Source organism: Engystomops pustulosus, chromosome 5 (assembly GCF_040894005.1).
Source record: "Engystomops pustulosus chromosome 5, aEngPut4.maternal, whole genome shotgun sequence".
NCBI lineage: Eukaryota > Metazoa > Chordata > Amphibia > Anura > Leptodactylidae > Engystomops > Engystomops pustulosus.
In genome coordinates, this window is record NC_092415.1 from 148,504,338 (window position 1) to 148,521,585 (window position 17,248).

Below are 17,248 nucleotides of genomic sequence, written 5' to 3' on the forward strand. Positions count from 1 at the left end.
CCAAAATTGGAATATCCCTTTAATAGTAGCACAATGGAACAATTGTATAGCCAGTTCAGCTCAGCGCCTGATTTTGCATCAGGAAACACAGAATGTCGACTGAAATTTACGGCGGACATCCCTTTCTAACACCCATGGTCCAATCACCAGTGTTAACCTGTTAAATATCACGGTCAATGCAATTGCACCTTTTAAACAGCTGAGGAGGTCCCCCCATCCCCTCAGTCCTCCCACACACATCAACTCCTGATCCACCCAATTCTCACACACACACACACACACACCATCAGCTCCCAATCCACTCAGTCTCCTCCAGAGACCATCGGCTCTCCATCCACTCAGTCCCCTCCACACACCATCGGCTCTCCATCCCCTCAGTCCCTTCCACACACAATCAGCTCTCCATCCCCTCAGTCCCCCCCACACACCATCAGCTCCGAAATCCACTCAGTCCTCCCCACACACCAGCTCCCCATGCTCTAAGTCCCCCCCATACACATCATCATCTCCCCACCCACTGAGTACCACCCACACACCATTAGCTCTCCATCCCCTCAGTCTTCCCCCACACCAACAGGTCCCCATCAACTCAGTCCCCCCACACACACCATCAGCTCCCCATCCTCTCAGCCCCCCCCCCACAGACCATCAGCTCCCCATACACTCAGTCCCCCCATACACACCATCAGCTCCCCATCCACTTAGTCCCCTCCACACAAGATCAGCCCTCCATCCCCTCAGTCCTCTCTACACACCATTAGCTCCCCATCCCCTCAGTCCCTCCCACACACCATCAACATCCCATCCACTCAGTACCCTACACACACCATCGGCTCCCCATCCACTCAGTCCTCTCCACACACGATAAGCTCCCCATCCACTCAGTACCCTACACACACCATCAGCTCCCCATACCCTATCGGCTCCCTATCCTCTCAGTCCCCTTCCAACACCATCAGCTCCCCATCCCCTCAGCTCCCTCCGCACACCATCAGCTCCCCATGCTCTAAGTCCCCCCACATACTATCAGCTCCCACACCAACACCAACCCCCACACCAACAGGTCCCCATCAACTCAGTCCCCCCACACACACCATCAGCTCCCCATCCTCTCAGCCCCCCCACAGACCATCAGCTCCCCATCCACTTAGTCCCCTCCACACAAGATCAGCCCTCCATCCCCTCAGTCCTCTCTACACACCATTAGCTCTCCATACCCTCAGTCCCCTCCACACACCATCAGATCTCCATACCCTCAGTCCCCTCCACACACCATCAGATCTCCATCCACTCAGTCTTCCCCCACACCAACAGGTCCCCATCTACTCAGTCGCCCCCCCCACACCATCAGCTACCCTTCCACTTAGCCCCTCCCACCATTCCATCAGACCCTGTTAATATACAGGAAATAGAAATCAGCCCGTAGAAGATTCATAAACACCAGAAAAACACACATGACTATGCAGATCCCCAGTTTCCCGCACATTGGTTAATCACTACTATGCCAATAATTCCCTTATTGTTATTATTCTTAAGTCAAATCAAACATCATGTTAAAAGATGAGAAATTAGTTGGAAAATACACAAAACTGATTATAATTAAACTTGTTTAATTTCTTTTCATCATTTTCGAAACGGGAAAACATTATACAGGCACTTTACACATGGAATAAACGTACAAAAATGTGTTAGGAAAAGAGGTGAAGAACATTTAGTTTAACGTAACTTGGGTATAAATCAGATTTTTCTGAAAACAGGGACTTTGGGTCAATGAAATAAATAAATACTATTTAAACCAATAACATTAATCTGTTTCCACGCTTGTCCAATATTCTTAAAAGGGTGTTGCCATTTCAGCAAATAAATGCTATTATTTGAATAATGAAAAGTTATACAATTTTCCAATATACTTTCTATATGAATTCCTTGCGATTTTCTAGATCTCTGCTTGCTGTCATTCTATTGGAAGCTTTTATGTTTACTTCCAGAAATCTGACCATAGTCACACATGTGCACGGCTCGTTATACAGTAACCCACAGCTCTCATTACTCTCTGTGATACTTAGAGCTGTGCACCTGTGTGACCATGATCAGATTTATATCCACTGGAAGTCATCATAGAAGCTTTCTATAGAATGACAGCAAGCAGAGATCTAGAAAACTGTGAAGGAATTGATACATTAAGTATGTTGGAAAAAAGTAACATTTTTCATCATGCAAACAAAAATATTAATTTGCCAAAATGAGAATACCCCTTAAAGTAAGGTATAGACAGACAAATGGATAGGTAGTTACAGTTTCTAAAATTTAAAGTTTGGTCCTTAAACTTCTCTTTCTTAAGGTATTTGACAGATGTTTAAGACCTTTCTTGACCTACAGTGTTATTTTTAGCTTTGCTCCCAGCGAGATGTTCTGTACCTGTCATCAATCATCATTTGTTGTCTTTAAGCCCATGGTCCATATCAGAGGGCTGTCAGTTTCCACCGTGACGATGCCAGTGCCATCATAAGTGTTTGATGTGCTGACCAAAGCTCCAAACTTCAACACCCCAGCAGCTAAAATGGAAGAAATAAGAATATAACTTATGGCTCCTTTTAGTGAAGAGAAATAAAAGATTTTATTCTCTCTATAGAAAACTATTAAATTATCTACTACTTTAGCGTCTGAGCTGAAAGAACATTTCAATATCATCAGGAAAGGAGAAAATGTTCCACAAGGAGCTAACTCGTCATGCTGTGTTATTGTAAGGCTGCGCCTGAGTGAACGGGACATCACATGCTGTTCTTTTACCATAGTCCTTACCACAAGCAGAAACCTTTATGGTAATAGAGATACTCAATTTTATCTGTATGTGCGTGCATGAGGAGCAGCACTATTCCTGAACATGATGCGACTTGTATTCTGCATTTCCACATCTAATTATTAGTTTCTTTTTTTTAGAACTGTATTTATTAAATTTTTATGAAACAAAAGAACAGAACCCCTACATAGGGTCATCAATACAAACTTTGGGTCAAGGACCCATGGGAAATAGCGGGAAAAAAACAAGATAAAAAAGGAAGGGGTTCAGTAGGCCATCAAGATTCAATTAGTTCCACTTAACAGCTTTAGTCCTCACTTGCCAGTAGTAGAGTCTTCATTCAGCTTGGAGGTCCATAATCATGAGTTATAGACTGGCAGACTAATGACCTTACAAAATAGTTATATCCTGTTCTGGGGGGTACGGATGGGGGACGGGGAGGTAGGAAAGAGGGGCTAGGAAACACAAAATAATTAACACACAATAAAACCCAAGAATTATGACACTCGCTCATCATCTCATCTCCAGGGTTTACGCCCCCCCACCCCACCCCAGTCCAAGCATGAAATGTTACCACACTTGTTCGATTTCCACAGGGTATCCCCCACAAGTTGTCGTTCCTGGTACCACACTGTGTTCACAAAGCAATTTCTGATTTCTCCCCTCATCTCTGGTGACAGCACACTGATAAAACTTTCCAAAGTGGTGAAAAAAGATTGTACTCGGTTTTCCCTACTCAGGGAGGCTTCTATCCAGTCCATACGCATTATATACGTGAGCTTGTCTATAAACATTCTGATAGGGGGCGCTGTGGGGCTGAGCCAGGTTTGGAGGATGCTTTTATATCCCGCAGCTGCTACTGCTGTCAGTAGTCTCTGACACCCTCTGGTACAACGTTGTGTCTCCGTATCTATGTACCCAAAGATGGCCCACAGCAAGTCTCTAGGGACATAATTTGTAAGATATTTGGTTGTAAAGGCTATAATTGTGTGCCAGAAAGGTTGGATAACTGAACATGCCCACATACAATGGTAAAGGCCGGTTCCCTCCTCCTGACATCTCCAGCATGCTGTTGTGTCGTATATACACATATGAAACCCTCTAGTTGGAGTGATGTAAGAGCGATGCCACAGCTGGAGGCAGGGCGTGGCGTGGCGAAGGCAGGGATCTATAGGCATTAACCATGGCACTCAGGAGCTGTGATGGGCTAATACATGGGTCATCTGACTGCCACTTAGTCAGGGGATCAGGTGATGTCTCATAGTCCAGCGAGGGGTGAAGGAGGGCATAGTTTAGGGAGATCTGTTTGTACTGACCATTGGTCCTATAAAACCAGGCTTTGCAGCTGGGGTTTCAGTCATTTCAAGCTTGCTAACACCTTTGTAGCGTAATGTGAGGCCTGCATGTATGGGAAAAAGGCAATCTGCAAGTCAGGGAATTTCTCCTGTAATTGTTAGGATTCGTCTATCGGTATTGTGTAACAACTGCGCCACCGTGCGAATTCCAGCCCTAAACCAGGAGGATGTGGAATGCTGTCCTTGGCCGACGCCCCCCCCCCAATGAATTTTTGATAGAGGTAGTCTATTTTATTTAAGTCTTTGGGTGTGAGAGTCAATGGCACAGACTGTAGGAGATGCAGCAGCTTAGGCAGATTGGCTCTACCTATGAAAGAGAGGGAATGATACTGCCATTTGGAGAAAGTCTGTTCCAGGTTTTGTATGTAGGGGGTTACGTTAGTGTTGTAGAGTTTGGCAGGTTGTTTGGTAATCTACAGAAATAGAGAAAATAATTTCACTATGACCGGAGCTCCAAAAATTCTTCTTCTCCCTCTTATTCTATCTTAAAACACCGATGAACAGCACCAATCTTCAGTTTCTCCTGCTGAAAGTATGTCACCATTCAGACTAGCACCATCGCACTCTCATTCTCCTCCTTTAATTATATTGTAGCTGGAAGAAAATATGCAGGCAGATGGTGTGGTACGTTCCAATAAAGTTAAAATTTATTTCAATTCATCTTATTTACAAAAATCCATTAAAAATGCGCATATCACAAATTCACATAACGGGACGCTAGCTTTCTATCCGCCCGACCCAGGGTTTCGCCAGCAAGGCTTCTTCCGGGGCGTTCCTGAAGAGCTCCGGTCATAGTGAAATTATTTTCTCTATTTCTGTGGACTTTTTCAAAGACTGTGTGGACCGGTCTTTTACCGTGAGTAGCTCCTTAAGGGGCAAACTGTGCACCACGAACAACTGTGTTTGGTAATCTGTACACCTAAGTATGTGATGGAGGAAGTCTGTCACTTAAAGGGAAGGTTCCTTGTCCAGAGGGGTCTAGCCGGGACTCACAATAGTAGGGCCTCTGTTTTATCTAAATTTAAGGAATATCCTGAGAGTCGGCCTACCCTGGTTATGTCCTCCAGCAATGGTTGTAACCATGTCTTAGGGTCAGATACTACCAGTAATAGATCATCCGCGAAGGCAGAGACCCAAATCTCTCTGGTTCCCAAATGTATGCCCTGAAAACTGGAGGTGGTGTGTAAGTGATAAAGAAGAGGGTCTAGAGAAATGTTAAAAAGGAGAGGGGCTATTGGGCAGCCCTGTCTGGTTCCCCTTAATATATCTATCTGCGGGGTGTTCTTTTTGTTTACCATGATTGTTGTGTAAGAACCTGTGTATAGCGAGTCAATTACAATTTGAAAAGGCCTCCCAAAGTTCCTTCGGTTCAGTGTCGCTTGTAAGAAAGGCCAGGAGACAGTGTCAAAGGCCTTCTCTAATTATTAGTTTCTATGCACTTGGCTGCCTAGTGGACATATACTTAAGAACACCCAACTTACAAACGACCCCTAGTTACAAACAGACCTCTGGATGTTGGTAATTTTCTGTACTTTAGCCCTAGTCTACAATAAACAGCTATAACAGTGATCACATGTGTCTGCAATTAATCTATATTGTTAATCCTGGTTCTCATGACAACCCAACATTTTTAAAATCCAATAGTCATTTTTGCCTGGAGCTACATTTTTAAAGTATACAGTTGTGACTTACATACTAATTCAACTTAAGAACAAACCTGCAGAATCTATCTTGTACGTAACCCGGGTACTACCTGTACTAGCTGTTAGGTTGTCTTCCATAAAGCACAATACTCATAGAAAAGTGGGGTTAGTCACTCCCTTTACCTCTACAGTTTGGTATCTGCAAAACGATATAATAGGTAGACTCAAGATTACAAGATTACCTTATGAGCTGAGACTGATGGCATTGATTCAGCTAGAAAGTTTCTGTACTATGGTACCTCTCAATGTGGATAGAAGTAGGCCGAGCACCTCTGACGCCTGTGGTGGTGGTGGGGGCGATTCTTTTGTTTTTGTTAAGCCTTTACATCATTTGTACTCATAATAATGTGTAAAGTACATGTTGTTAGACTGGGATGCCTAGTGGCCACCTCTAGAATCAATTCTACAATCAATGTACTACAGATACCTACAGATACTACATGTTTGCAAATTCCTCAAAGGAAATCTACCATAAAAATTCATCATGATAAGGCAGGGAAACATACTCATAGATCCAGACACTGTGACTGTGGTAACCTTCTTCTATTTGTTATCCATAGACTTCTTCCTCCTAAAATAAAGTTTTAAACTAATGCTAATGAGCCAGATGTGCTACCCTAGCCCCTCTGTGATATGGCTGTACAGACTGTTACACAGTTTCATTCCCCCATGCTTCCTCAGCACTTGTGCAGTGAGCACTTCCTGCTAGGGAGGAGGGGGAGGGGGAGACAGTGTAACAGTCTGTAAAGACAGATCACAAAAGTGCTAGGGTAGTCCCTCAGGCCCATTAGTAGCATTTTAAAAGTTGGTTTGGAGGAGGGAGGAGGAGTTGGGAGGAGGTCATGTATAACAAATCTGAGGTCTCTGGTTTATCATTAATTGTGATTGTAGATTTCCTTAAAATGTAGACAAACAAATTTCTCTTAGTAGTAGCCTGTTCTACTTTGGCACTTGAACTTAGGTTTTAAAGAGGAATGATGCTGGTTGGCTGGACCTCCATATAATTGTTATACTAGTCAGCCTTTGTATCCTTAATAAAGCAAAATTAACCACATGCAATGGTTGAACCATGCTGTATGTGGAAAATTGTACAAAGCATACATCTAGCTCAAGGACCCACCTAACTCAGGGACCAAACCTGTTGGCCATGGCAAGCCTGTACACTCAGAAACAACAGGGCTAATATGTCTTTGTATACTTGAGTACATTAACCAACCTCCAACCAACAACCGATTTGTAATGACGTACTTTTCATATGGCACCTCATTCAAGACTGCAGATAAATCAGCATGTCTCCTCTCTAGCCCTAACTCCTAACATGCTATTTGCATACATTTCTGAATAATCCTCCAGTATATAGAAGGACCCCAGTATGAACCATTCACTGGATAACAGGTGCAGTTATTGGCACACTTAAAGGAACTCTACCACCAGATCACTGATGGGAGACTGTCCTCCAAAACATGCTTATAGCTCTAGGGGTTGCTGGCAGTGTTTTTTTTGTTAGTTCCAGGACTGCAAAATTCCAAATAAAAAATATGTAAATGAGCCTGAGGCGCTCCCACTTGCATCACCTGAGCAGCTCATGGCTCTGCTGTCCTCAAATTAAGCACTCCCCCGGCCACTCAATATACACCCCTTTGTCCCGCTGGCTGATGAGAACTTGCAAGAACTCCTTCCTTGCACAGTCACACCAGTAACCTGCGGGCTGCGCAAGGAAGGAATTCTTGCACGGGTTGCATATTGAGTGGCCAGGGGGGGGGGGGGCATGCATAATTAGTGAACAGCGGAGTCATGAGTCTGAAAACCTCAGACTCATTTACATATTAAAAAAAAAAAAATTTCCTGTAACTACATCCATGGAACTAACCAAAGAGTGTCCCATCATCCCCTAGAGGTAATAAGCATGTTTTTGAGGACAGTCTACCATCAGTAATCGAGTGGTAGATGTCCTTTAAGATCCACCTTATGGATTTGGCTTAAAAATTGCAGTTTTTTTTTTTTTTTAAATTCAGTTCAGGAATTTATCTTTATTTGCTGAAACCATATTTTCCCTTTAACTAATAAAGTTATTAGAGTATAAATCATCACTTGCATTTTCCTTTTTAAATTCTTACATAGTATTTTAGTCTTACAACCTATAACTCCTATACCAAATTATTGCAAAAAGATTTTTTTAGGCTCTGAATTACTGTGATTTTCTTATGTAAATGAAAAATTCACTATGAACAGCAAATCTTAATCCAACATTCAGCATTTTGTGGTATGTTGTAAGTCAGCCACTAGGAGGCACTTAAAGAACATTTAAGAACAGTTTTCAAAGTAACTGCTTGAATAGATACTGCACACAGAGATGAAGAGAGAGACTAAGACCAAGTGTGTTCCCAGTCCCTGTCTCTATACTGCACGCACCTTGCACATCCACGAATGACCTCGATGATGGCTCAGTCTGATCCAACAGTTATAGAGGGGAACGTGCTTTGATAAATTTCTGACTTATTTATGAGAGTTCTCCGTCCCTACAGAATTTATTCTGAAAACTCATATTTTGTACAGGGAAACAACTACCCGACACTTTGAACTGAAAACTTCACAGCTCAAGACATCTGCAGCCAAAGAACTTACAAAACATAGTAATAAAAAAAGAGTTTTTCTTGTTCTACACACAGTAAAATTGTAAATGCAAAAGTCAGACTTAAAGGAGTTTTCTTATTTCAAATTTAAAACATGGCTTAACATTTTATTTTCAATCTAACAATAGTGCAATAAAGAAATGGTCAGCTTTTACACACATTTACCTTATTTTTACTGTATCTCCAAAAATGTCTCCATGTCAATATCTATTTTCCAAAAATGTTTGTGTTTATGGTCTATCTCCGGGAAACAGGAAGAGATAAGAGTGGCCACTGTCAGTAATGCTAATAATTTAGGATATTTTAAAATCTATATTTTCGTATATTTTTCTATACGGTGATCAATATAAAACTAAACAAACACCTAACATTCTTACGTATTGAGAATTTATAGATGGGGAGGAAGAGAGAAAGTAGAGAGATATAAGACAGTTCTATTTCAGGACCGCATCTGCCATGAGGTGGGATGAAGATCCCCCCTCAGACGGCAGATCGCCAGTAGTCCATACTACTGTAAAAATCAATTACATCCGCGTAATTACCAATGTAATTGATAGGCCTAGAGGTGCAGTACAAACCTGCATGCCTGCATTGCTTTGCGTGACACAGGGCAGCATGACGCCATTATGTGCACTGGCTTGTGGCACTACACAGAGGACGTGGATGCTGGGTGAGGAGCCAGAGAAGAGGAGTAGTGACGGAGGTGGCGGGGGAGCGGTGAAAGTGAGTTTTAGTCTTAGGGGGCTCTGGCTGTATATACATGCTACCTAGATATTAATTAGGGAGGAGGCTCTTGCTATATATACTACCTATATAGTAATTAGGGAGCGGGCTCTGGTTGTACGTATATGCTATTTATATATTAATTTGGAAGGGGGCTCTGGCTGTATATGCTACCTATATATTAATTATGGAGGGGATTCTGGCTATATATATATTTATATATTAATTAGGGATGGGGCTCTGGTATATATAATAATTTGTGGGTGCTGTAGATATTTTAATTTATTTAGGGGGCTATATACTGTATAAAGGATGCTTTATTTGTGTTGTCAGTTGTGTTAGGGGTATAAATTATTTGGGATTGTTATGTTCCTGATGGATTAGATGCCACTAATGTCACTGACTGATTCCTAGTGTGTCAAACAGCGTCAGCCTGTGTAGTGTCACACACAGGGTTTTGATGATTTGTGATGGTGTGTGAGGATGTTCTTAATTGTTAGTAATTGTCTGAATTTTCTCATCTGGCTGTAGATGCTTTTTCTAGATTTGCTTGCAATGGGAGGGCGTCATTTTACTTTCACTTCAACCAGCAGAAAGGCCAGAACCAGCCCAGGCCAGATAATCAGGTAAATCACCATCCAGCTCTTGTTGTAGGTTGTGTTCACATGTTGCCCTTAAATTGCGCTTTGAAACACGAATCAAGTGCATCAGGGTTGAGTCACTCCTAAAAACACATGTATTTATACCTAAATGCTTGTGTTCAGGAAGTAGCTACATGTTTTGCGAGTAAAAAATATGTTGCTAGTTCTGGATCCCAACATAGTTGGAGCACAACAGGTGAACAGATGCCATAGGAGGTCTCAAGTCTCGCTTCTATCTGTCTCAGGCAGGATAAGTGAATGTAGCGATTTTCCTTTAATAAAGTGCATCCCAATGTTTACTTTCAACTGCATTATTAACGAAATAATAAAAGTTTTGGTCCTCTATTAAAAGATTCACATGTGCCAATTCTGAAATGAAGCAGGAAGTACTAGAGGTTATGAGGCGTATCATTTGCATGTACTACTTCGGATTCTATAAAATAATTGGTTTAACATCAGACAGTTCTTGATGGCACCTTCTCTCCCTCACCCACCTTTGGGCTAGAGCTATACAGTGTCATGTTGTAGTCAAATAACCAGTGATACTAAATAGAGACACACTGTGACCCACAAGGTTCTGCAGCCTGATAGTTGTTAGAAATCCGTCCCTTCAGGATCATTGTGCAGCTGCATTCACTATCATTGAATAATGGCCAAAAGTGTAATTATCACCTATTTGGCACCTCAGATATTTCATTGCATTGTGGTGTGATTGACAGCACCAGGCCCATAACGCCTGTAATTGGTATTTCAATGGATATACATGGCTTAGGTGGCTGGTTTGCCCTAACATGCCCTTTAGCAAAAAATTCTGACACGTTTCCAGGGCCAGTTAGGTTCCTTTCATCAGGGGATCATATATAGCAAGGTACATAGTAAGTACCAAAGGTTATGCTGCTTAACTAGGACAGTGGTCCATAGCTCAAACACAGTGGTGTGGCCAAGTGAGTGGCGCAGTAATAGCAAGTGAAAGCCTGCATGTGGATTTCAAACGGGGAATGGCGGTACACCCAAACCTACAATCACCACCCATCTAACCTGATACTATATATCCTTAGAGAGGTGGATGCTATCAAGACAGATTCTTTGTCCTCCACAGCATGCACCAGTTATACATGGAGGTAGGAGAGCAGTAAGGATGAACGCCCATCTGAAAAACACTTCGAGTTTCATGAGTGTCATCAAGCGGGTGTCCCTAGTACTAACCGCATGAGTATGGAACAACAGAAGTGACGTTGCTGAGTGCTGTACCACTTTCAATGGGCCTGCAGTGTACTGGTATGTCAAAGATAATGTCAGCACTGTAGGTCATTCACAAACCACAGCACAATTAACCACAGACATCACCTCTGGCCCAAGGGTCAAGTAAATCCACTTGGTTTTGAAAGATGTTTTTATAATAATTTCTAGACTTTAAACACTGAGACCAATGCCCTTTGTCTAAATTAGATTCATAATGTCAATCTACCATTATAAATATACGTGATCATAAGGTCCGAGATATCATTTCTGTACAAACTACAGTAGTCATTACTCAGCCCTCCCACAGACTACTGCCAATGAAGGAGTTATAATTTGGATTATCTAATTTTGTTATATATTGCATTACATGTTCAATCTTGATGTTAGATTTTGGATGTCTCTTCTTAAAGTGATCAAATGTTTATATTTGGAAGATCCTAATTAGGAACGTCGGTATCTCCCCTACATAATACTTAACCTCTGGCATTCCACAATATGCACAATATCCGAAAACATATCTTTACCCTGATCTCTGGGCCTCATTAAAGCCTTGCAAAGTGGATTAATGCAGATTCAGCAGAGATGAGGCTTTACTATTTAGCTAAATCCATCTCTTGCACTAATTTATTATCTTGAGGTCTGCACCGTCAGCAGTAGCAATCCATGAAGATGTTTTGTCAAATATTATCCAGGTGCAAGCTGCATGCTACAAAACTGCAGGGCAAAGCTACATTAAACATTATGTTGGCTGAAAATGGTTCGACTAAGAATATACATCAGGGCGATAAACCAGAAGAGCTTGCTTCAGAAAATCAGTGCTATTCCCTGTGGCTTATTTTCCAAAAGATAAACTAAGGTTTGTTTGTTTTTCTGCTGAACTAGGCATGTATTACTTAAGGATTATTTTATATATATATTTATATTTCAAGGAGCCTTTCTCATCTACCGCTACAACCATTGCCCTTATTGGGAACATACGCCTGTAAATTATATATATGTACACACAGGGGTATAGCTATAGCAGAGGTAGCAGTAACATAAAAAGAAAGTACTATATATACAGTGTAGTAGGTACTTGCAGATTTAGCATTGAGGCTCACTATACACCCGTATAGTGCCCATTCACCTACTTTTATTCCACTAAACTAGCTTCACTTTTGGGTATGGTATGATATATCATTTCTATCATTTTCTCTCTAATGGGAAATATCACCTGTTTACTTATAAAAATTCTTCTCCAAAGAGAAGCAAAAATGAGCAGGAAACTGTCTTTTGCCAAAGATGAGTCTGCCCCAAATGCTGGAGGGAGAGCATCATATCTGTATCTTTGGCTTTCTATCAGCTAGAACAATAGAATCAAATTAAATAAGAACATTTTATCCTCTAAACCACATCCTGTTTGTGCTTCTATGATGATTTTCAGAACCATAGATCTAGGAAGATAAATAAATAGTAGAAGGTACAACTGTTGGGGCATGAGCACCATTTTTATAATTGTCCCAGTTAATAGTTAGACAACATTTAGCACCAAATGATGCGATAATATGCATAGCCAGGCCTAAAGGACCACATATAAAAATATACCCTCTGCACATAGTAATACACGTCCGTTCATTTCCCCCCTTTTGAAGATAACTAACTCAGACAATGTTCAAAACAGCCCAGCTAGGGGCTCTATAGCAAGCACAAGATAGAAAAGGCCACAAAGGGCAAGTCCTGCCTTGTACTCTGCCCTCCACTTCTGTCTACCCAAGCTCTACCAGAGGAATATACTGTAAAACTAAAACAAAACCCATCTTCCCCATTACTGCTCAGAAGTGCTCACACTCCCGGCCTTAAAAGCATCAAGCAAGAAAATGGCTCCGTCTCCCCTCCTCCCTTCCGACAGCTGTATGTTAAGATAAAATCTCTTCAGATTAGTAGATGTGGAGTGTTCTAGAATGAACTTTGTCTTATCCGGATGTGTCAGCTTGGTGACAACCAGGAATAATCACATATAGATAATCTTTTGGCAAAGAGCTTTGTCTGCTGGAGGAAACCAGTTAGCTCAATATGAGCCAGTGTCATACAAGTCATTCCCTTCTTTGGGAATAACAACTATTATGGCTTCAGTCATGGAGTTTGGGAGACCCTTCCAGCACCTTCAAGTGGGGTAATAAAATGTCTTTATGGAGCTTGTAGAATCCATCCTAGCTGTTTTTTAATTGGAAATTGTTTGTAAAGGAGCCTTAAGTTCTCCCAGGGAGGATGTGCTTTCTAAGGATCCCCTGCCTCCTCCTAACGACTCTGCACTGTAAGAAAATCAACATATTGCATCACCCAGCTGTTCTCAACTGTCGAGAAGTATAGGTTTCTATAATAGCATTGCAGCATTTAAAGAATGTCAACACCCTCTGTCACTATGTCCCCATTGGTGTCAACTAACTGGGAAATGTAGGGCACCCCCTTCATGTACATTTACCACCATAGCCAAAAGATGCCCCACTGATTCTCCCTCTTTTGATAAAGTCTCTTATTATCAGCACAGCTCAATAAATGATCTACAGATGGTTATAACTGATGTGCCTCCACCTAATCTATTCTGTGCCAGGTGGTGGGCATATTCCTTTTATTATGCAAGCTTTTAAGCTGCTGTGTTCAGTTAGTGCTTTTACCGGTATGACCAAGTATGTATCTTTTCTCCGAAATGTGTCAATAGCTATTTTTGTGTGCGCATGGTCTAACTTTTTAAAGACTTGTGATGTATTAGCATGTCACAGGTCTGTTATGGGAGTATGAAGAGGGTTCAAGGGATGAGCCCTCTCTATACTATCCATGTGTTTGCTGAATATTGGAGCAAACATCCTCCAGTAACACCAGTGATCAGTGCTGGCATTGTGGTGTGTTAACCCTTTAAGCCAGCTATTAGCTTTGATTGTTGCTCCCAGTGACACTATCAGCGAGTGACAATCAGATGCCATGTCAACCTGGAGTCTTTATAAGACTTCACGACCTTTCAAAAAATAATATTTTTTTTTAGTTTAAAAAATGTAAAAAAATAAAAATAAAAATAATCTAAAAGTTCAAATCAACCTTCTTATCCTAGAACTGATATAAACATAAACAAATAAATAAAATCATAAACATGTTATATACTGCCGCATCCCAAAAGCACTGATCTATTAAAATACAAAAAAAGTTTATTCCCAGTGTTTAACCCCGTAGCGGAAAATAAAGCTCAAAAGTCCAAACTTTGCCTTTAAAGAAAATTTACCATCAAAATCAAGCAAAGACATTTACTCATAGATTCAGGCATCATGACTGTGATCATCTTCTCATATTTGTTATTCACTGCTTCCTTTCTTCTAAAATCCACTTTTAAAATTATTCTTATGAGTCTGAGGAGTTATGGGGGTGTTACCAATGCCCCTCAGTGCTGTAGCTTTACAAGCTGTTACAATAAGCAGTGCAGAGGGAGGAGAGAAAGAGCAGGGTTTGGGTGAGAACTGTACTGCTCATTGTAGCCGCCTGTGAATCTGCAGCACATAGAGGCTCTGGTAACACCACTGCCTTCCAAAGCACTTTGGCTCATTAGCATAATTGTAAAAGTGTATTTTAGAAGGAGGAAGGCCATGGATAACATATATAAGAAGATTACAACAGTCACAGTCTCTGGATCTGTAAGTAGATGGATTTTGATGGTTGATTATCTTTAAGCATAATTTAAAATTAAGCTAAAATTCACAAAGCATTTTAAAATCCAGACTAAAAAGGATAAAAGCCTCTAAACCATTTTGGAGCATAGTAACCTGGTATTTGCAGCAATCCTACTTGGTAAACTTTAGCATGAGTAGCAGGCTTCTACTGAAAACTCCTTTGAATAATGCAATATAATTTCATGGTAATAATAAAAGAAACAGCTCTGTTCCTTAGGAAGTCACTTTCCCCCTGCTCTCTGCATAGGAGAAGAATATTTGGCTAGCACAAGCATGATAAGTGGCTGCAGCATAATCCTGAAATTAGACAGGGGAAGCTTTAATCAAACATAACTCCATAACAAACAGCTCCATTATGTAGGTCTTAAAAGTAAAAGCCTTTTTTACGGAGCCCACAGAAATATTGCTTTGGCGTTAAGCTGGAATAAGATAAGAGAATGCCGCAGTATTTTTCCCTTTGGTCATGCAAACTATTACAATTGCACAAAAAATGAAGTCTTTATGAGAAGTGAGCTTCCTGGCAAGTAGTTTATAATAAGCAGCATTGCCGAACGTCTGACGGGTCAGGAGGTGAGAAATCAGATGACAGCTCATCAAATTCTGACACCGTTTTCAACTCCTGTCAAGAATATGTATATAACATTATTCAACTGTGGTTTTGGATCCCGACTTCATGTATTTTCAAGATGTCTCTACATTTGCTACTCTTTTCAACAATTTTTCCTACAGGAGGGAATGGCAGATCTGCTGCTTAAGTGACAATAACAAGACTTTGGGGACAATTATTCTATATTTCTTTTTTAAGTCAATATATTAAGACATGTTATTCTACAACACTAGATATATAGGGCCAGAGACGCAAATATTGATTGCCTTTGAGTTGCATTGTATTTGTGAAATGGTACAAAATACAATGGTACAAAATACAATGGTCTCTATTGCTATCTACTGTAAGCATAGGTCCCTTAAACAACAGTATAGTAGGTGATCGATGATACGTTTTCTGGTCCATGACTTGAACTTTGCAGTTTTCTTTCTGTAGGCTTTATGTCCAATTCTCAGTTCCCCATGAGCTAATGGGTAGAAACTAGCAGCTATAACTCACCTCAGAAGCAGCCGCATTGTTATATCCAACATAATGCTACCTGCACACTGCAATGATATGGCCACACGATCTGCAGCCACATCACAGCCACCATTGAAGGCAATGGTAGGCAGATATGGTGCGGTGAGTCTACATTAGGGGACATGTATCTTTTTTGTATAGTTCAGACTTTTGGTAGGTCTTTTATGCACCTTATGAATGTTTTGGACATATGTATTTGAGGCCGTGGCCTGAATTTTTTAGCACTCTAACCAAACTCCAGGGAAATGACGACATACGAGGGTGCGGTCACATATGGCGTTTGTGATGCATTTTTAAACGCATGCATTTTACATTTCTGTGGCTGGTTTAAAAGGATTTTTCTTCATTGCTGAAGTGTAAGCAGATGTGTAAACATTTTCATAGCTGCCTACACTTCATCAATGAAGAAAAGTGCTTTCTAACAAGTCAAACGCATGGTAAAATGTAAAACACAAGTGTTTCTGCAATGTGTTTAAAAACCACTGCAAATGCCACGCGTAACCACACCCTGAAATTTAGTAAACCTGTAACTACAAATTATAACTTGCAGAAACACATGTTCTGGCCACAATATGATTATTAAAAGCAAGCTGAATAAATTTAACTAAACCATGAATGCAAACATTTTTTAAATGAAAAAAGGAGCAGCCCAAGCTTTCAACGCACAGAAGGTTTATGTGCAAAATTTTAAACATTTAATGGAAAGCAACCACTGAAAAAACATAAAAAACCTACGCATGTGTGGACCGATCTGTCTCTGCTGCGCGGCCGATCATACTCTCCTGCAGTGCAAATTCTGGCTGCCTGCAATGCAGTCAATCGTGGAGCTGTGCGCACAGTGTACACGCATACACTGCTCCGTAGGAGAGTGTATGCAGAGTAAATCTGGAAATTGAAGTTTGTTTACGAAGCACCGTTGCATTCTTTAATCATCTTCTCATCAAGCCACAGGAAAGAGAAAGGTAAAAAGCCTTTTAAAAACAAGTTTCAGAACCAAAAAATTATATGACCTGGGGAGATGAAAGAAGTAGCATCTAAAAGAGTTGCTGGGATTTACAATTTTAAGCTGTAATTTTAACGGCAGTAGCGTCACAGAAATTCCACAATTATTTCGATTTCTTCTTATGCCTTACAATGCCTTTGAAAAATGTTAAAATTTTGTAAAAAAAACCCCCAAAACTGTAGTATAATTTTTTTGACGTTTCATTCATACCATTTTGGGAGCTGTATGATCAATTTCCTCACTTTTAGTTAATATTTGTATGGGTGCACAATTGGATGTTTTTTCTGTAACGGCCTTCATCATGTAGGGGTAATAATTTTTTCATCT

At 40.8% G+C, this 17,248-nt stretch overlaps 1 protein-coding gene across 7 annotated transcripts in view; it reads right to left on the minus strand.

Annotated features, from left to right (window-relative positions):
• Window positions 1-1,590: 1,590 nt before the first annotated feature.
• TPK1 (thiamin pyrophosphokinase 1) overlaps window positions 1,591-17,248 on the minus strand; it is a 335,076-nt gene continuing 319,418 nt past the window's right edge. For all 7 annotated transcript variants that reach the window (XM_072153371.1, XM_072153367.1, XM_072153370.1 and 4 more), the window contains one exon: window positions 1,591-2,555. In XM_072153371.1, the coding sequence (XP_072009472.1) occupies window positions 2,425-2,555 (131 nt within the window). In that variant the 3' untranslated portion in view covers window positions 1,591-2,424. The remainder of the gene's footprint in view (window positions 2,556-17,248) is intronic.